The 21,704-nt window shown below is 44.5% G+C and overlaps 1 protein-coding gene across 1 annotated transcript in view; it reads right to left on the bottom strand.

Annotated features, from left to right (window-relative positions):
- The window catches only part of RYR2 (ryanodine receptor 2), a 539,007-nt gene that overhangs the window by 199,938 nt on the left and 317,365 nt on the right, over positions 1-21,704 (bottom strand). The window contains exons 27-29 of the mRNA XM_072971049.1: positions 20,808-20,955; positions 8,799-9,007; positions 6,972-7,146 (exon numbers count right to left, since the gene is read on the bottom strand). Of these exons, the coding sequence (XP_072827150.1) occupies positions 6,972-7,146; positions 8,799-9,007; positions 20,808-20,955 (532 nt within the window). The remainder of the gene's footprint in view (positions 1-6,971; positions 7,147-8,798; positions 9,008-20,807; positions 20,956-21,704) is intronic.

Here is a 21,704-nt window from a genome sequence, read left to right as displayed (position 1 = left end):
TTTCTGATTTTAGACAAAACAATGAGGCTGCTGGTCTCCAACATCTCCTTCCTCTTTAGAATTTGTCTACCACTTCATGACTGTCTTCATCTTCACTCAAAACAGCCAGTGTCCCAGCCCAAATCTATGGTTGTTTGGATTGCCCCACAGCAGGGACTCACAGTCCGAGCTTCTTCCTTCCTTCACAAGTGCTACCTCTTAATCAGGGAGAGTCCCAATGACCTTACTTTCCCAGGTCTGATGCAAACCTGGGTCCCAGGTCTGTATCAACAGCAGACTGTACAGAGTGACACTAATGACAGAAAGGACAGATGTGACGGTGGAGCAAGGAAGGTAGGCATTTGGGACGGTGCAGACCCAGCCCTAATTCACACCATGTTGAAAGCAATCTTCTCAATGAGTCACATACATCTGCCAAATGGTTCATATTTCAACAGAGGATAAAAATAAATTATATGTACAGACCGACAGCCCAATATTCTGTTTTTTTTCTTCTTCGTTTTAAAGGCAACTAATAAAATCGATAATGGAAAGTCATCCCCCATCTTTTTCCTTAAACGCCTTTTCTGCCTAAAGCTATGCAGCTATTTTAATTACAAAAATCTCCTTCTGTTTCCCTCCCAAGGAAAGGAATTCTATGTGGTCTCAGCACCAAGAATTCAGTTTTGCTTCTGCCCTTTCAAACAGCAGACACAGAATCAAAGGCATCATTTCTGGATCTGATTATAATCATCATGGGTATGGGACCAGAGGGCCCTGAGGTGATCTTTACTCACAGAAAAGCTGACAACCTTGAACAAGCACCAATGTAATGAGGCATTTACGCTACACAAGACACGCACTCATAGCCTACTTTGTGAAATACAGATGCTCTCCAGACAAAGTAACTATTCTTTCACCATATGGCAAAATGCTAACTGACTCTTTCATGCTTTAAGTTAAGGATACGATCAGCTCCTCACATTACCGGAAACCTGAAGCACTCGCACACAGGAGGAACTTGAGACCAGTGCTAGACTGGTGAGGGGTGTAAGTGTAGAGGGCAGGGGATCAGTCCCCCAGGGCGGCCCCAGCAAAATGCCACAGGCTGGGTGGCTTTAACTTATTCGCCCAAGACCAAGATGTCTGCAGGTGTGGTTTCTCCTCAGCCTCCCTCCTTGGCTTGCAGACGGCCACCTTCACACTGCGTCCTCACATGCCCTCCTCTGTGCACCTGGTGTCTCTTCCTTTTCTTAGAAGGATGCGAGTTGTACTGGACCAGGGCCCCACCCTCAGGACCTCAGTACGGTCACTGCCGGTCAGGACTTCACCATATGAATTTGTGGGAAGACAAGATCCAGTCCGTGTGAGCTGGGACAGAGACGTGAGTTTTGTATTCAGGACGCTGTCTTCAGCTGCAGACACATCTCCTCGGAAGCCATGCCTGCTGAGCCCAGAGGACCGCCGAGAAGCCCTGGATGAGAAGAATCCGAATCTCACTTTATGAGGCATTTCATTTAATGCTCCTGCAAGGCATCGCTTCTCATTAAGTCAGAATAGTTGAGATTTCACCCTCTTCGGGAGGTGGCAAGCCCCAACAGAAGTGAGACACGCAGTTATCTTCTCAGTAGTGAGAACCGGCTCGTGTCTCGTGGGTTCCTCCTTCAAGCAAGTGTGGAGCGCAAGTTCTGTGTCAGAGAAAACGCCACGCATCAGTTCCCCTCTGACGTCGGCACGTCAGGTAAATGTTGCACTGTCCCCAGGTTTTCGCCAACATTCCTTGGTCTTGACTGTTTTCCTTCTAGCTTCGTTGTCGCTGTTTGTTTTGCTTTTCTTACACTGAGGATCAAATTACTAAACTTGGAGTGTAATATTTATATTTTGTGAGGGAATCTGAAGTTTATACTATGTGAATTAAAAAAGAGACGGAGTTGAGCAAGGAAAATACGAAGTTAGAGACCAAATACAGGAAGGAATGCCTTTCTACATTAGGGTATAATTATGTTAACTATAATGCGATTTCAGGGGAATTCGGTATTGTTTTAGTATAAATGAGGCTTTATTTGGGGGGTCAGAAATGCATATTATGTTTTCCTGTAGGAATTAGTGATAGTTTTTAACCTATGGAAAGTTGCCCTATTTGTGTGCTTTAAGGAATAAATTACCCCCATAACGCAGAGAAGAGGGCATAGGGCAAATTAAAAAGTATAATTTGTTACTAGCTAGTATTTGGGTTTTTTTTTTTTATGGTGGGCTGGGCTAAATCATGTGTGAACCCTAAAATCCCCTTCTGTTTCTCCAGAGACCTAGAGGAAGGGCCACTTGTTAGTCTTCTTGGCTTCTTCTCTCCAGACTAATACCTAAATCTCAGCTCTTGAGATACTACCATTCTGATGGCACAAAAAAGCAAGGGAGATGAAGCCCACCCAAAAGCTGGCCAAAGAAAGGGCCATTTCTCCCTGTGGCCTGGGGCAGCTTCAGCTACTGGCTGAAGGACTCTTCCCTTCCCTGACGTGGTCTCAGGAGACGATGAGGGACAGAATGTGCCCCCCCCACCAGCTTATTGCCACTGCAGGATGGGGGGAGAGATTTTAGGGAGCTAAAGCCTCCCAGCAAAAAGGGGTGACACATCAGTAAGAATTCCTGTTCAGAAGTCTTACGAGCAGGACTGCCTTGTGCAGGCACATGCTGGGACACAGAGGGCAGACGCCCCGCCCCCTAGGGACAGGACTCCAGAGAGGGTGGTTCCACGGAACATGCAGGATATAAGGCAGCTGGACATTAGGGGCTTGATGAAGCCGGAGAAGCACACAGAGAAGAAATCTGGGACTGTGGGAAAGACAAAGCCACTGCTTTGGCTTGGAGGGCTCCCCTACAAACACAAGGCACCCTATTTGTAAGACAGAGGCTATTACTATTACCAGGCCCATTTTTTCTCTGCTGTAAAATGAAAAAGGCTTCCGATTTCATCTCCTGGTGTTTGAGATCACACCCTTCACCTCATCAGGAACATCACTCAAGATCAGGCCTTCCCCGTCAGCTCTCCCTCTCTACCAGCTCTTCCCCCAAGCTCTACACACATGCTTAAGAACCTCAAGTATATAGAAGCAGATGGTGGATCAATTACCACCTTTTGTCCAAGACACTGCTTTTACATGTGTAGTTGGTCCTTTCCAATACTGTAACAAGCATCTGCTAAGCCACCACCCAAAGGAAACCTAGAACCTCAACAGTACCTGCCATCCAACCATAGCACGCTGCTCTCCCCATCTCCCGGCCCCTCCACCTGAGGGAACCACCACTCTAACCCTAGAATCAGCATCCTCTTATTTTCCTTTATAGGTGTTTTAAAATTTGGGTTGTTTGTAACTTTGATAGTTCTGTGAGTCTGAAGGTTCAGCAGAAACTAAAACACCCCTTTGGTGAATGTATTTGTTTCCCATTCCTATGAGACAAAGTACCGCAAACTTGGCAGTCTAAAATAAGACCCATTTATTGTCTCTTAGCTCGCAGGTCAGAAGTCCAGGTACTGCACGACTGGGGTCCTCTTCACAGTGTCATGAGGATGAAATCAAGGTACTGACTGGACTGTGTTCTCATCTGAGGCTCAGATCCCCTTCCAAGCTCCCTGGTTGTTAAAAGAATTCAGTTCTTTGTCATTGTAGGACTGAGGTCTCCTTTTTCTTGCCAGCTGTCAACCAGGGGCTGTTCTCAGCTCCTAGAGGCCTCCTGCAGACCCCCACCATGTGGCCCTCTCACACCACAGCAGTCTGTTCATCCAAGGCCAGAAGGAGAGCACATCTCACACTTTGGATCCCTCTGACTTCAAGAAGGACCCAATCTCTTTTAAGGGTTCACCTGATTAGGTCAGGCCCACCTGGATGATCTCTATTTGATTAACTCACAGTTAACTGATTAGTAACCTGATCATGGGAGCTATATCCCATCTAATTCAGACTCTGTCCACATGACAGAAGAGAGGGTTATGCAAGGCATGTCCACCAGGAGCAGGACTCCCAGAGACCATCTTAGAATTCTGCCTACAGCACAGCATATTGCAGCCTCTTTTCCTGGGTTCTCCCCAGTCCCAATGCTGACTAGTTGTCAGTGCAGTGGTAAGAAGAGACAAGGAGAAAGTCACAGCAGACCTCACCAGGGACTGCTCCTGCCTAGCACTGTTCCTTTGTTGACATTACAGCCATAGCACTCTCTGAAAAATGGAGATTCAATTAATCTGTTCACTTTACTTACAGATACTCTGAAGAGATTAAAAAAAAAAAAGCCAAATAGAAGGGAGACTCATAGAAGAGGACTTGCTACTTTTAGAAGTCTAATAACACGGCTCCTGATCTTGACCACAGGTCCTGGCCCTTCGAGGGGAGGGAGGGACTGAAGGCTCCTGTCCTTCTCTCGGGGCCGGTGTGTCGCAGCAATCGTTCTTTGTCCAGTTAACACGGAAGCTTCACGGTGGAGCCTGTGGTTGCAGAAGGACAGCGCATTCCCTGTTTGGGAAAGGGATCTGTAGCTCCTAAGAAAAGCCCTGCCCGCATCGCTATGGGCTGGAATGAACTGGATGGTTGTCTCGCCACCTGGATTTCACTGGGTGACCCCATCAGTCTTTTACAGATTTTTGTGATTTTCCTTTTGATGTTATCAAGAAACAACTTACATTGGTCAAGAAATCACTTCGGCTGTGTAAACTGTACAAAAGGCAGAGACATCAAGAGACAGTTCTTTTGACTGCTTTACGAGCCAGCATATATATGACTGAACTACCTCTGCAGCAACAAAAAGAAATTATGAAGATTTTAACAAACACCAAATCAGGCACGGCCCAGATGTAAAGACAAGCTAGCTGTAAGAACAATTTGAAAATAGAGTGCTTACGAAAACTTCTTAGTCCTTTAGCAACCACAGTGCATTCCTGCTGGCCTAAATGAATGGTTTTTCAACTGAGCCCCGGCTCTCTTAGTGGCGACTGTAAGTTAGGGAGCTTGTCTCAGGGCCTTCCACTGTTGTTACACCCAGAGCAGCTCCACTGAATTTTTTAAGAAGCCGTGTAAAGATACTTGGGAGGGTATGGGAAAATTCCACGCCCAGAAAGCATCTGGAAGTCCTAGGCCCGTGTAAATTCTGCAGTCCTTTTTATGGAAGAAAACCCAGAATTCTGACTAACCCCTACGAAGTCAAGAGTTAACGACTACAGCTAAATAAAGTTTTTAACCTGCCTTAGAGACCAAAAGGATACTTCCCAACACCTCCAACCGCAGTCCAACAATATGGATCACAACATTTTCAGACAATTTGTGAGGATGCTGTATTAACTTTATAACAGAGTATAAGTTTCAAGTCATTTTTTAAATTTTAAAAATGATGTGAAATGTAGAGTCAGAAAACAAAGTTGTTTCTATGACTGTGGCCCTCAGACCCACGTCAGAGCCCATTTTGTCACCACAGTGGCAACTGGTGTCTGCAACAATGCTGCAGCGTTGGCATCTGTCATTGCTTAAACAGCACGACTGGGCGTTCCACACTGTGTACAGTTCTAACATCATTCTGTGAATCCATGTGGCATAAACTAAACAAACACAACTCACATCGGCATTTCAAGAATTTAACTTCATAAAAAGAAAGGCATAATATGCCAGCATTTTAAAATAACAACCAACTGAAAAAACAGAATCTCAGGCCCTACAGATAGGGCCTGAGACAGCGTAGACAGAGAACACATATAAAGTCCCTCTCCCAACTCCCCCGTGATACACAGGCCCTCGTAAGAGCAACACCCGAGGAGCGGAGGTAGGGATGGGGGGTTAGAGTGCCAGTTTCACCCACCACCTGAGACGCAGGACTGCAAAACAGAAATTAAGTTGTAAAAATGCAAAGCTTCTATCGTTTCCACAAATCTATGTCTGAGAAATGACGGTCATAACTGCTTGAAAGCTTACTGAATGAATAACTAGAGAACTTAATGCAAATAATGAGCTGGCTAACTTTCTGAGGACTGGTGACAAGTTTACATAATTTTAAAAGTACCAACTGAGGCAGATCTTAAAATCCAAGACAATACATGCACATATATTCAAGTAATAGGATATATTCAAAGCCATTTTGAAAAAAAAGTGCAAGTTCAGTTTGAAATGAAATATTTATACAGTATTTTGTTAAACATCATCTTGTTTACATGCTCTGGGTAACACTACCCAACAGAACCTCCCCACATGATGTAAGTGCTCTCAAGCTCTGCTGTGCAGCAGGGCGCCGCTGGCTAGAGGTCAGTGCCGAGCACTTGAAACCTAAGTTTCCACCGCTGGAAACTCAGTTTTTACCTTTATTTCACTTACATTAATGTAGCTTCAAATAACCCCGGGGGCCAGGGGCCAGCCTAGGGCAGCAGAGCTGTGAAGCACGAGCAGCGGCCTTGCCCCCGCTTCCCAGAGGGCTCTGGGCCTCCGCGCACACGCTGCCCGAGGTCCGGGCCCGCCGGCAGAGGGGCCTCTCCCCGCGCCGCGCCCCCGCAGCGCTGCCCGCGCTTCCTCTCCTCAGAGCCCGCGCACTCAGCAGAAACCACCGGGGCGCTGCCTGCCCCTGGTGCACTCAGGTCTGCGTGAAGAGGGAGGTCCCTCACCCCTCTCTGTCGTCTCGGCTCCCAGCAGAGGGCCTGGCGCGCCGTCGGTCCCACTATTTTTTTGAAACGCATGACCCGAAAGAAGCTATCAGCAGCTGATTCAACAGGGAGGTTCTAGGGCAGAACTTAACATTTGTGGAAAACTCTCCCTTTACCTGCCATTTCTTTCCTGATTCGCACTTGAAAAGCCCCTGCTGCTTTACGGAACGGCCAGCTAAGCGGTGGAGACGGCGGTGGAGAGCGCCCGCTCCACGAGCCGCAGGCCCGAGGCTGACACCGCCGGTCCCCGCCCTGTCGCCGCCGCCTGCGAGGAGCAGCAGCGCGGCTGGGCGCCCCCGAAGGCCGCGCGAGGCCGCGCACTCACCGTCAGCGACGTCGAAGTCCTTGAAGGCCAGCTCGGAGCCCGAGTCGTCGAGCAGGATCTCGCCGTTGAGCGTGAACACCATGGTGCGCTCGGTCACGTCGGCCATGCAGCCCACCACGTCGCCCGCCTGCCAGGGCCGCCCGTAGTGCTCGCTGCCCTGGTGCCAGCGCTGGGCCTGGGGAGAGGGCTCGGGTCACCGCGCGGGCGGGGGGCCCGCCGCACACCGCCCGCCTGGGCTCTGCACCCCTAGCATCCGCATGGTGTCACGCACTGCATCGCAACAAAACCCGGTATACTCCGTGATCTTCAGCGTCCACTATTTAAAAACTCTAATCCCACATACTTTCCATTACAACGAACACTATGTCTCTAGAAATGTATCTGTCTCACCACAGGGAACGCTTCCCAGGACACGGGTTGTTTTTCTCTAGTCCCCAAAATACAGGGAATCATGGGCAGAGAATCAAGCTGGGAGTTTATCATCGAAAATGACACTCGAATTTTCATCTGTTTCAAAATAAAATTCCATTCCTGGGAACCAAAGACACCGACACTTCAGCCAAACAGAATTCTAGAAGCACTTCAGTACATGCTAAAAACAAAAAAGGTTCAAATCAAACTTAAAAACATTCTTAAGATATTTACTGAAATAAGCAGCCAAAAACTGAATACATATGGCCACATTGTTTTATAGACGTAGGTGAAATTTCATCAATACATTTGGAACAGTTTTCATAAATGTGGCTTTTGAATCTATAAGTATATTCTACTGATCTACAGACACAAAATTAGTTATATGATTTTGTCAGAAAAATCTTTTAATTGCCCCCTTAAGCATCACCTTCATTGTGAACTGATATGTAACAGGATACAGTCACCAAAGTGAAACGATATGACTCTTCTAAAGCATAGCACATCCTACTTTAAAAAAATTTATTTAGCTAAATTAGGTATCAGAATTTTTCCATCCAAATTAAAAAACAAGATTCAGGAAATGTAACATTTCAGAACAAAGTGGGTCAGTTGTCCTAGAAGACACAAGACTAATTTCTAGCCTAGAAATGCTTTCCCACAAACGTACCCAAGTAGCAAATCTTCATGATTGCTTTTTTTATTCTAATTTTCCTTTTTTAATTAGAAAAACTTGTATTTCTCAAAAGGAATACAAATTCGCCGAAGAAAATTAGCAAATAAAAATAAAATAAAAGAATAAAATGCCAAGAATTTCATCAACCAAAAATGACTAGTATTATTCTACTGTGGCTATGTTCATATATAAATATTTTGTATTTTAAATTTTAAAATATTTTATACAGATAAAATAATCATTAAATATTTATAGAATGCACAAATAGCAGCACCTGACCAGCTTCCACCAAACTTAAGAAATAAAAATGAGTAATAATGTTGAAAAAGAAACCTCTTGGTGATTACAAACAGCAAAAAGCATTCTTATGGCTACTGAATGTTTATAACTATCATTAATTCTTGCTGGAGGGTGAATTCCTTCTGTGGAACTGCTGTGTCAAAGTGAATGTATTTTTAATCAGTACATGGATTTTTAATACTTTTGGTAGAGAAGAATGATTCAGCTCTTTGATATGACAGAGAATCCACGTTCTACTCCCTGAGTTTCGCTGTATTCCCAGGGTGAAGGAAAATGTTTTGAGACTTCAAGGACAGATTTCCAAGGAGCTACTTTCTCCCGTTCGTGCCCAGGGAGGTCTTCGCATTACCCGACCACACAAGGCACAGCCAGGGCAGTGTGGACACCCAGTGCACAGCAGCCCACAAAGTCCAGGCCCACACCCTGGGGTCTGCACTCACCTTGAAGCCATCAAAAGCAAAGGCATGTTCATCCGAGCCCAGCTCCTGATCAGGCTGGCAGCCTGGCCGGCTCCAGCCCACTCGCATGTCTCCAGCAGTGACAGCCTCGAACTCGAAATACCACCTTCCGGCCCTCACGGCGTAAGTTTTCTCGGCCCGGAAGATCCGGAACCGCTCCCCGGTGCCGCTGCACACCTCTGCCCTGGCGGCTGTGAACGAGAGGGATTGGGGTGAGGGCTGCGAGAAGGTGAAAGACGAGGGCAGACACCCATGACTTCAGCAATTAAACCTATGGGGAGGACGGTAATGACCTTTGACTCTTATCCTGGCTCACATCTTACAAAGTGTTTTCATGTATGTGATCAGCCACCGTCAGACGGAACCAGACTGCAAAGTACTAGGGCTTCCTTTGGAGACGCTGGGTTTTCACTAACACTGTAAAGGCAGATAATGTACAATTTGGGGTTTGTTGTTTTCTGTAGAAGAAAGCCTTCCAACCACTTGGTGGTTTGGTAGTGGAAGATGAGATGAACTTGAAGGCATGGATGGGAAGAAGCCAATAAAAGAGGTTTAAACTGCTCTGTATAAGAAATGAACAGAGACTTTTGGGTGGGAGAGAAGAGGGAAGAAACGGCCAGGAAGTGAGGAGAGAGGTCACTGCAGGAGACAGCGGCAAGTAAGCAGAGCAGGGAACCACTGCTACAGTCCCCAGGCAGACCGCTAAGGGCGTAACTCGTCAACTCCGCACCTTCACTGTAATGTGCTGTACATACAAATGCTGTGCTTAAGAGATGTGAGGGAAAATGAAAGGGTCACGTCCCGCATCAAGATCAGCGCAGAGTAGAGGGGAAAAGATACCTGCAGGAGATGAGACACACGGGAGAGGAGTGAGCCCGGAGTGCAGGACCTCAGGCCAGGGGCCCTGGGGCCAGGATGGCCTGGAGCAGGCAACCCCCTAGGAAGTCACAGTGTGTGGGGGCGAGGGTCCACTGAACGGGTAACAGAGGGTACAGTCACCTCAGTTAAGAGCGGGGTTTAGACGCAGAGGAGGAAATATAAGTGACTCAACCGAAGTCACACAGCTAACAAATGGCAGAACTGGGGAGCTGCCAAGTGCTGCATCCTGTGCTCTTGCCCCCTGCCTCCAGGGGCTGGCCCAGAGTCGGTCGGTACTGGGTAAATATTAGTTCTCATCTGTTCTCAAGAGTTAGGAAAGACCTTATAAAAATAAAGGTTTAATAAAAGCTTAACCACTGGTTTGATGTGACCAAATAAATAAAAATGATCAAGATAAGCTCTAAAGGTTGCCAATAAACACACAGATCATCTTTAACAAGCTAAGATTAGATTGAAGTAAAGAAAAATGGACTGAGAGGTCCTAGCACACAACAGGAGCTGATCTAATGAAATGACGCGTTACTGCTCTTTGATGATGTCTGCCGTGATGACAGGGCATGTAGATGAACTGTACCTGCTGATAAACCTTTCCTAAGCTGGGTTAAGTTTCTGAATAAGCAACACTCTGTATTTCCACCTTTCCCCATATACACACACATGCACACGCCTAACCACCCAGTCTGCTCCAAGCCAATTTCCTGTGTCCAGCAGTGATGGCCTCAAATTTCACACTCATGCAATACATTCAAACCTTTTACTGAAAAATAAATGCATTAATACAGTTTTTAAATGACACATTTTTACTACTGTATGTAGTATACAGCATGTACAAAATTCTCTGAAGATAAAAATTTTGCTGTTGATGCAATTAAGTTGGGAAAAGGGCTTGGATGAGAAAAACATTTCTATAGTGAAGAGCAAAAATTTCTCATGTCTCTTACGTAATAACTGAATGACTTTTAAAAGACAGGATAATAAACTACTTTTTTGAGGAAAAAGAGCTAAGTTTTAAGAAAACAGTTCTAAGTGCTGCAATACTAAAAAAAAAAAAAAAAAAAAAAAAAAGGAAAAGCCACATTTCCAGAGTTAGTATTTCCTCAAAAAATAGAGCACTGATCCACTGCTTCCTTAAATCATTGTTGTAATGTTCTCTAAATTAATCTAAGAGGTATAGCATATGAGCTACTAACTACACAAACATTGAGAGGTTACTTTTCAGGAGAATAAAATGCTCTCACATATTTGTCCTTATTTTTAGTTATATCAACATTTTCAACTGAAATTATACTTATATTCTAGTAGGCACTGACAGATTCAACTCCCAATTTCCTAAGTACAGAACATTCAGTTTCTTAGAAAACTAAACTACTGAAAAACTCACAGGTCCCTTTTCCCGTTTTATGTTTCCAGGACATCAGACTCCACAAACATGCACAGTGGACTCAAGAAATGCAAACGAATTTTAATATTAGCTTAAATCAAATATGTTGGAAGGCAATTTAGTATAATAATATAACCACTTCATAACTTCCTTAAAAGCCCACAGGCCACCACCAATCTCTTTTGGCATTAAGACGTACCACTAGTTTTCTCTACTAATAGAGGTAATAAAAATAGGGGACTGTATAGAAATTGTGGAGCAGCAAGAGGTAATGATGAAGAATTTCTTGATCCTGGCATTTTCTCCTGATCTTAAGCTGCTGCACTATTCTTTGTTTTAATTGAAGGACAGTATTATGCATGTTACAGGTGTACAATAAAGTGATTCGCAGCTCTTAAAGGTTCTGCCGCATGCACAGTTATTACAGAATGTGGGCTGTACTCCCTGCGCTGTGCAACAGATCCTTGCAGCTCATTTCACACGCATAGATTTGTCTCTCTTAATCCCTACCTGCATATTGCCCCTCTCCCCACTGGGAGCCACTAATCTGTTCTCTGTATCTGTGAGTCTGCTTCTTCTTTTCTGTTATATTCACTAGTTTGTTGTACTTTTTAGGTTTGACATATAAATGATATCATACACTATTTGTCTTTCTCTGTCTGACTCATTTCACTTAGCATAACACCCTCCAAACCCACCCATGTTACTGAAAATGGCATGATTTCATTCTTTTTCTGGCTGAGCAGTGTTCCATTGTATAAATACACCACAACTTCTTTATCCAGTCCTCTGTCGATGGACAGTTAGGTTACTTCCATATCTTGACTATTGTAAATAACGCTGCTGTGAACACTGGGGTGCACGTATCTTTCTGAATCAGCATTTCTGCTTCTTTCAGATACACGCCCAGGAGAGGCCGGCTGGTTCGTAAGTGCTGCACCAGCCCTACGCTCATGGCTGGCACCACCCTGAACTCGAGACGAACATGCTGTTCTCAGCTATCAGCGCACATAGGCTCGCACCCTCCGCGGACCTTCCTCTGAATGTCCTTTGGCTCCTAGTTTATCGTCTGTACTTCCTGCATTAGTGTAGGGTAGCTTGTAGCCATGGTTTAAAGAAGCAACAGCTCAGCACTCTGTTCTTGATAAAATACAAATACTGAATGGAAAAGGCCCAGGCCATCTGTAACAAATTTCTGTTGCATACCCTACAGCACCAAGCAGCTGAACACAAAGTAGGCGCCCTGTAAACACCTGCCGAATTGGATCTAGGAACAAACACTCTTCTGAGCCCGGGACACAGGAGAACAGGCAAACAACCAACCGGCAGCACCACGGTCAAGGGCAGAGAACTCTCCCCAAAATGTGTAATTCTTGCGCTTTGCTTGATTTTAACCACTCCACAGTCATACATGCTTGGTGGGCAATTCCAGCTCATGTAAGTATGCTACATAAGTGACCTTTCATACTGTTATAATCAATAAAACAGCAATCGACATTTTAAAAAATACACATATATTCCCAGTGCACTTTATCAAGGCTACTCAGAGATGAAATTCTGGACTTATGTCTTTAACAAAGCATATAGGATTAAAGGCAAGGTCTGAAAACACCCTGTGTTCCTACTGCTCCACAGACCCTAGCACTGAGAGGGCAAACACCAACAACTACTCAAACAAGACCTAAAATTCCGACACACTGTGCTCCAAATCATGCATTTGAAAGACACTTACCACTAGAGGGCAGTCAAGGTCTAATTATGTATGAAAATTGAACGTTTTACTAAAACTATGAAGGAAGGAGGGCTAGACTCTTGAAAATTTTACACCTATCTAGAATCCTTTAGGTATATTTACATAATAATTTAAAAAAATATTTGCTATTAACTAGTCATCCCTTTAATCTGGTATTTCTAAGTAAGCAATTCAAATCTTAATAAAATCTTGTAATGAATAAATGACTTTTTCAAATGTTTTAAAATATTATTTCAAATAATACTACAAAGGTAGTATAATTTAAATACTGAGTTCATATTCATTCTAGAATACATAAGCAGCATTCTGCTAACAAAAAATAAATTATAACTGATTAATTCTGTAAGGTTACCCTCAATTTTGTCCAAAATTTTATACCCTCAACTTTTTTAATGTCAGCAAGAGCAGTACACCCAGTTAAAAGAACTGATGTTTTAAATCTTACCTTCGTGATCAACAGACACATTTCGCTTTATTCCATAAAATCTCTCACATCTATCTTAATTGCCATCCTCACCATCCTGGCTCTGAAGATCACAATCTCCCCACAGCCCCCCGACAGACCTCCCCACTGCACGTTCTCCCCTACTAGCCCCAGCCCGCTGCACCACAGTCACGCTGGGCCGTAAACGCCCGCCACACACCGGGCTGCAGCTCCTTGTACAGAGTCGCTACACTTCTCAGCTGGGTTTTCAAGGTATTCCATGTTTTATCCTAGTCTTTCTACTGCCGGCTTTTACTGTTCTTTCTCCACGTACACCCTGTAATTTAGCCTATCTAGGCTATCAGTTTTCCCTCAGCTCTCTCCAGAAACACCTGACTACTTCACATGCACACCTCCCCCGGCAGCAGTGCCCTTCCTCCCACTGATCTCTACTTGCTGATACTTTGATTCCTTCAACAGCGAGCTTAGAAGCCATGTCTCCCCTTACTGATGCCTGCAAATGGAAAATGAAGCTTTCTTACATGTTTTCCATAAAGATCAGTTTAATCCCTACTAGGAGGAAGGCACGCTGCTGGAGTCCAGGACACACTGCTGAACAAAAACCAGACCTCGGCCTCCACTGTGGAGTATTCCACACGAGCCCCACTGCTCATTACTCACATAACTTCAGTAAGAAGGAACCTTGACAACCAACCATCAGTGGTTCTGCCTCTAAACCCTAAACGTGCAGAAACCACGCCATCCTCTGATCACATTTTTTCCTCCCAGTTTTCTCACTTCCCATTAAAACACACTCTCCTGCTCTGCGGCCTCCTTCCTCATCTATGCAGCTCTCGGGACCTTCCTGCCTATGACTCTCTTCTTTACTTGCTCTGCTAACCCTCATCTTCGGCTGATTCTACCGTCTTCATTCTCAGCATCTATCCTCGCCCTGCTGAGCCTGCAGAAGAACACACGCCCAGGCAGACTGGCACTGTTACCAGCTCGCAGTTTCCAACCTCAGCTGGACCATCAATGTTTCCCTGCAATGTTCTTATCTCTTTGCGGCCTGTTCTATTTCTGATCTTTATCTCTGAGTGACATCAGAACGAATGGCAGAGTAAGGACCTCCAAAACTGCTCTTCTCCATAAAATGAGAACAGTGAAAAAACTTACTTGTCAAAACCAACTTTCTTGGCACTTTGAAAATTAATCAAATACTGGCTATAATCTGGGGAGTGTTTATTCAATAAAAATGGCTGAATATTTGCAAGGACAGCAAGATGAGTGGTGTTTTAACTTGCCTCAGGGCTAGTCCCTTCTTCCTAGATGCATGGTACATTGAAAAACAATAGTCCTTTAAAATGCAAATCAGTAAACTAGAAGCCTCTGAGGGGACAGAGCAGCGCTGGAGCTCCTCAAAGCCCCATTCACAGGAAACTGGTGTTATCGCACCTTTTTGGCAGTTCCTTGGAAAATCCCACTTGCAACACTTATCCTTATTTGACCTGACTCAGAGCTTGCTCAGTGCAAACACGCTTTTTCCCAGGGACACTTGTCGAAAAAAAAATCACAGGCAATATTTTTTAACACTGCAGCTGCCTGAGGTGACAATAACAGTTGAGGCAAACAATAATCTGTCCAAACTATTTGAAAAGAAAAGCTAGGGAGTGAGGCGTCCACAGCAGGCTGTGACAAGTTACAGCATAATCCCGGTGACTGGGGAAGCCATGCTCACCCCCAGGGCTGTGTGTGCTGAGAAGGCCTGAGAAGGGCCCAAGTCCTCACCTCCAGAAGACCAGGAGGCCCTGCAAAGCTGTAGGTGAAGGCTGAGGTGGGGACTGCCTGCTTGTAGGCCAAAGGCACGTCCCAGCATGCACACAAAGTCCCTCCCTTAGCAGAGACTGGGAGACTTACAAGTCCAGGGCACTTAAGGAAGTCTCTGTCTAATCACTGACCACTAAGCGGATGAAACAGAGGCTTCAGCAACCACCCCCCACAAAACAAACTCTATAGAACTTGTGAAGAAGAGTCACTGAACAGATAAGCAACAACAACAGACACCAAGGACAGACACACAGATCAACGGCTCAGAGCGGCCAACAGATATTCGACAAAGGTGCCAAGATAACTAACGAGGAAAAGGTAACCGTTGCAACAAATGGTGCTGGGAAAACTGGACAGAAATGAATCTTGACTTTAACCCCACGTCACAAACAAAAATTAACTGAAATTAGATCACAGACCTAAACAAAAAAGCTAAAATAATAAAACTTCTAAAAGAAAACACATGAGAAAATACTTGTTTTTACAAAGACAAAGATTTCTTAGGACATAAAACATATAGCCTTAGAGGGAAAAAAATCATAAATGGACTTCATCAACATTAAGAACATTTGCTCTCTGGAAGATCTCATTAAGAAAATGAAAAAAGCAATCCACAAATTGGAAGGAAATATTTCCAATATCCAAAATAGTTCTTATGAACTATACACACGGAAAACATACATATACACATATACATACAAACATACACACACACACACATACATATTCACAACTCAATAAAAGATAAAACAATCCAGTTTTTTAATGGAAAAAAGATGTGAACACTACATAAAAAAAGATACGCTGATGGTCAATGAGTACAAGAAAGGATGCCAATATTATTATTAATAAGGAAAACACAAATTAAAACTACAATAAGATACCATTTCACATCTACCAGAAGAGCTAAAATCAGAGTCATGATCAGTTCTTGGCCAGGATGTGGGAGCAACTGGTACCCTCATATATTGGTTGTGGGAGTAAATCTGCAGAACTATTTGGAAGTTTCTTGTAAAGTGAAGCATAAATCTGTCCTATGATTCAGCAATTTTGTTCCTATTTACCCTTAAAGAAATAAAAGTGTAAGTCTGCACAAAGACTTGTCTACAAATGTTTATAGCAGTCTTATTCAACAAAAACTGGAAACAACCCAAATCTCTATCAACAAGAGAATGGATAAGAAAAAATTGTGGTTGAATGCAATGGTACTCAGCAAGTAATCTCATGATTCATACAAAAACATGAACAATCACAAAAACAGTATGTCGAGCAAAAGAAGTTCGATTAAAAGATAAAATATTTTGAGAGAAGCAAGATGACAGAGTAGAAGGATGCTTATAGCTCACCCTCTCTCACAAATACATCAAAACTCACATCTACAGACCCACTCAGCCAACCAGAGCACCTGCCGAACTCTGACAGAACATCGCCCTTTTCAAAAGACAAAGATGCCAAAAATCTGGTAGAAGAAAAGTAAAAAAGAAAGAAGAAAAAGCAAAACGGTGCAGGACCGGTCCCGCGGGGAGGGAGCGGCAAAGGAGAACTGGTGCTCATTTGCTGGGTCTCGCCCCTCCAACGGAGAGGCCAACAGGATGGAGGGGGAGCCTCCGAGGCTCGGATATGCCCGGAGCACCACTTGACCGACAGAACTAAGTTAAACGGGCACAGAGGATCCCCGCGACACCCAGCTCAAGATGCAAGATGGCAGCTGGGGGCCAGTACAGGCCACCCAAACCGGGCAGAGGACTGGGGCGGCTGCACTGAGGCAGCCCCGGGGGGACTGCAGGGGGCTGCACGCCGTGGCTGGGAGGGGATACTGAGCAAAACCATCTCGGTCCCCCATAAATTGCAAAAAAAGCAAAGCAACATAGCTGGTGTGCCCTGGGGGGAGGGGTACTGTAGCCTTTGTCTCCTCAGACCCACAGCACCATTACTGGCGCTTCTCGTGAGAAGAGAGGCGGGGCGCAGCCACAGCCGCCATGTCCTCCTGTGCGCAGCGCCCTGGCGGGGGTGGGGCCAAGCCCTGAATCCGCACCCAGGGGCTCCACAACCTCCTGGGTAGGACTGAGACTTGTTTACAGCCAGAGGCAATAGGATCTTTCTGCCCTGGTCCCTCAGAGAACTCGAGCTGCCAAGACAAACAAGGAGCGAGATTTGGCACAGAGCAGGGGCGGGGCTGTTCCGCGGTCTTCCCCAAGCCCGCCTACGAAGTGCTGACCCGAGGCAGAGCGGGCAGCTGCACAGAGCAGTGCTGGAAGAGGGCGAGTGGCCACCCACCTTCCTGGCAGGAGTGCAGCACCTGACTACAGTGCTGGGAGGGGGTGTGAACCGCCCACATGCCTCGCCAGAGTGCAGCATCTGACTGCAGCATCGGGAAGGGGAGTGACCTGCCCACCCACTGGTTTTACTCCTGCATAGGCTTTAGATAGATAAATAAATAAACACAGTAGATAACTGATACTCCTTAAGCCACAGGGCCAGAGAGATATGAGCAATATGAAAAAGCAGAGGAACCACTCCCAATTAAAAGATCAAGAGAAATCCCCTGAAAGCATGATCAATGAAATATACATTGATGGCCTACTAGATCAAGATTTCAAAAAAGGACTGACCAAAGTACTGAAGGAACTAAAACAGATAGTGTTTAGAAATATAAAATATGCCAAAAATGAAATAGAAGCTATAAAGAAGAATCAAGTAGAATTAGCAAACTCATTTGCTGAGATGAGAGCTGACCTAAAGGCTGTACAAAGCAGGCTAGATAATGCAGAGGAACGAATAAGTGACCTAGAAGACAGGACAACAGAAAGCACCCAATCAGAACAGCTGAGAGAAAAACAAATTAAAACCAATGAAAACAATATAAGGGACCTGTAGGATAATATAAAGCATGCCAATGTACGCATAATAGGGGTTCTAGAAGGGGAAGAAAGAACAAAGGGGATTGAAAAGGTATTGGAAGAAATCATGACTGAAAACTTCCAAAACTAAAGAAGGAATCAGATATCCAAGTACAGGAGGCTCAGAGGGTCCCAAACAGGAAGAACCCAAACAGACTCACACCAAGACATATCATAATCAAGATGGCCAGAGTCAAGGATAAAGAAATGATCCTAAAGGCAGTAAGAGAAAAACAAAGAGTGAGTTACAAGGGAACCCCCATAAGGCTCTCAGCTGATTTCTCTACACAAACACTACAGGCCAGAAGGGAGTGGCAAGATACATTCAAAGTCCTGAATGAAAAAAAGATGCAGCCTAGGATACTCTATTCAACAAGGCTATCCTTTAGAATAGAAGAAGAGATAAAGAACTTCACAGACAAGCAAAAACTAAAAGAGTTTAGCAACACTAAACCCATGCTAAAAGAAATATTGACAGGTCTACTCTAAACAGAAAAGAAGCAGTATGCTACAAAAATGAGAAACTCATAACTGGAAAGGTGATAACTACCATGAATTCCAAATAGAATAAGCACAAAATTGTAAAAGAAGACATCTAAATCATTAAGAGTGGGAGAGGGAAGCAAAGAAAGCCACTGTGGAAAACAGAATGGAGATTCCTCAAAAGACTAGGAATAGACTTACCATATGACCCAGGAATCCCGCTCCTGGGCTTATATTCAGAAGGAACCCTACTTCAAAATGACACCTGCACCCCAATGTTCATAGCAGCACTATTTACTATAGCCAAGACATGGAAACAGCCTAAATGTCCATCAACAGATGACTGGATAAAGAAGAAGTGTTATATTTATACAATGGAATACTATTCAGCTACAAAAACTGACAACATAATGCCATTTGCAGCAACATGGATGTTCCTGGAGAATGTCATTCTAAGTGAAGTCAGCCAGAAAGAGAAAGAAAAATACCATATGAGATCACTCATATGTGGAATCTTAAAAAAAAAACAAACATAAATACAAAACAGAAACAGACTCATAGGCATAGAATACAAACTTGTGGTTGCCAAGGGGGTGGGAGGGGGGAAGGGACAGACTGTGATTTTAAAATGTAGAATAGATAAACAAGATTATACTGTATAGCACAGGGAAATATATACAAGATCTTGTGGTAGCTCACAGTGAAAAAAAAATGTGACAACGAACATATGTATATTCATGTATAACTGAAAAATTGTGCTCCTCACTGGAATTTGATACAACATTGTAAAATGACTATTACTCAATAAAAAAATGTTAAAAAAAAGATAAAATATTTTACAGTGATTTCCTTTGTGCCTAGTATAAGAAGAGCATGAGAACTGATCTGTGATGATAGAAGTTAGAAAGTGGTTACTCTGGGGGCAGAGGAAGCCTGTGATGAAGAAAATGTTTCATGTGTAGCTTTGGGTGGTGGTGCCTCATGTATACAACTGTCAAAATTTGCCAATTATATGTAAATCACACCTCAAATTAAAAATATCTGAAAAACAGCAGTTAGTGTCGAGGGCTTAATCTACACCAGACAGTTGCAGAACTCTTCCCAGCTGTCAGGTCTTGGCTTAGAAGGCTTTTATCACTTGCTCCCATCCCAGAGGTCGTGTGGACCACACATCCTTTAAGACAGGGGCCTTTTCCGGATCTTGTATACCTAGCAACATCTGCTTCATAATACAAGTCTACCAAATATTTGTAGCTATAAAGCTGACCTCAAGTTAAGCAAGAAGTTATATTACGATTATGAATATTACTGTTACCAGATAGATAGCTAATTTTACTTGCAGTAAATAGAAGGATTCAGTACCTACTAAGAGCTGTCAAGATGCTACCTACCTAGTGACTCAACTCAAAGGACTGAAATCTGGGCTTGGCATCTGCCTCTCCCATTTACTAGATGGAAAGCCTCTGAATCTCAGTTGCCTTATCTGTAAAATGAGCACAGTACACAGAGCATCCTCATAGACTTACTGTGAGGATTAAATAATTGTGAAGGTCTCATAAACACCTGTTACACATGACGAGCACTATGTAAACATTACCTATTACTATTTAAGGTTGAACACTTATGCACATACACTACACTGAAAGTATCAGTCATAAGAGAATACGTGGCACAGATTTTAAACTTTCTATCCAAAAATACAGGTACTATAATGAAACACACAGAACTCACCATTTTTGCCAAATTTAAAACATGGATATTAAGACCAACTCAAACTGCAAGAGCAAAGGATTAAGGAGTTGACATCTTAAACCATATTCTTAAAAGGTATTATCTTAGAGGAAATGTATTCTTCATAGAACCTTTTAAAATTCATTTATTCAACACATACTTCTTAAGTGCCTTTCTACAGTGTTCCCCTTAAAGCAAAATATTGCACTAATTAATTAATTAATATGGCTTATGCTTAAGAGTATAAATAATGAAGGTTTGGGAAACCCTAGCTCCCACTACCGGTGTACACCCACAAACACCTCAGACGAGCTCCTCTTAGGAGAGCTGGTGGGGTGGGGCAAGATCAGGGTTACAGAGCCACTGTTCGCACAGACTCTTCGGGAAGGGAAACCCAACTCCTCCCCTCCATCCCTGCGGCACTGAGCCACTCTGCTGAGGGATGACCTAACCCTTCAGGGTCCTTCAGGAAGAGGGCTCCAAAGTTTTGGCTGCAGCTACACACTGAGACTGCAGGGCTCCCCCTTTCATTCCCGCGCTTGGCTGCAAAGCCCCCACCGTGACGCTGCAGCAAGGACAAACAGGGAGAGGACGGACGGGGAGAGGACAGTACCGTGGTCTTGATCGGGCGCCTCCAGGCTGTAGCCGTACCCCAGCAGCGTGCGCACCGCCTCGCGGAGGCTGTCCTTGTTTGATTTCTTGGTTCGGTCGTCTAGAAGGGCGTAGGGAACGAGGCGCGGGTTTCTTCTGTTCTTTACGTCCTGCAGGGAGGAAGCAGCTGCGTGACCATCAATGTGCCACCAGCCGCTTCTGGAAACGAGACAGCCACCACACACCTCGCAGGCTGCAGTGTCTGAGGCGGACACCACGCCTTCCCCTGCCTTGTCTTCTCAGGCTGCGGGCGTTACTGAGCCACCACCGGTAGGGAGGTCTAACCACTGAGAGCAGGCGCTCTCCACCAGGAGAAAACGTGAACACAACAGCAGGAACAAAAGCCGGCTTTAAGCATCTCGAGAGCCGTCTCCCGTCTGCCACTTCACGAGGCAACGGGCTGACCTGGAGAACTTACCACGCCCTTGCCAAGATGACTGGCAAGCCTCTGCTACAAGAAGAGCCTAATCAGTAGCCGTCCTCTCTGACTTTTGAGCCAATGGACAACATGAGGCTGCTGTCTCTTTCTCAGAGAAAACCCAGTGTGTGGACAGCCACTCCATGACCTCAGACAGCTTGAGAAATATGCATTACGTCGACTCCAACAACCAGGAAAACCAGGTAATACCAGGAGTACTGAAATGACTATAAACGTCACGATTTATCCTTCATGAAACAGGCTCCAAGTTTATAATGTGATTAAAATGGTGTTGTCGAAGCAAGAAGACGGCCTGTCTTATGATCCTGGCAAATCATTCCTGCTTCATGGAATTGTTGTAAGAGTTAAAGGAAAAAAATACACATAAAACTCTAGGCATAGAGACTGGCATTTAACACAACAGCAAACTGTTCTATTGTG

The sequence above is a fragment of the Vicugna pacos genome, chromosome 11, assembly GCF_048564905.1.
Source record: "Vicugna pacos chromosome 11, VicPac4, whole genome shotgun sequence".
Lineage (NCBI taxonomy): Eukaryota > Metazoa > Chordata > Mammalia > Artiodactyla > Camelidae > Vicugna > Vicugna pacos.
Note: the sequence above shows the minus strand (reverse complement) of the source record. Positions and strands in the feature narration are given on the sequence as shown.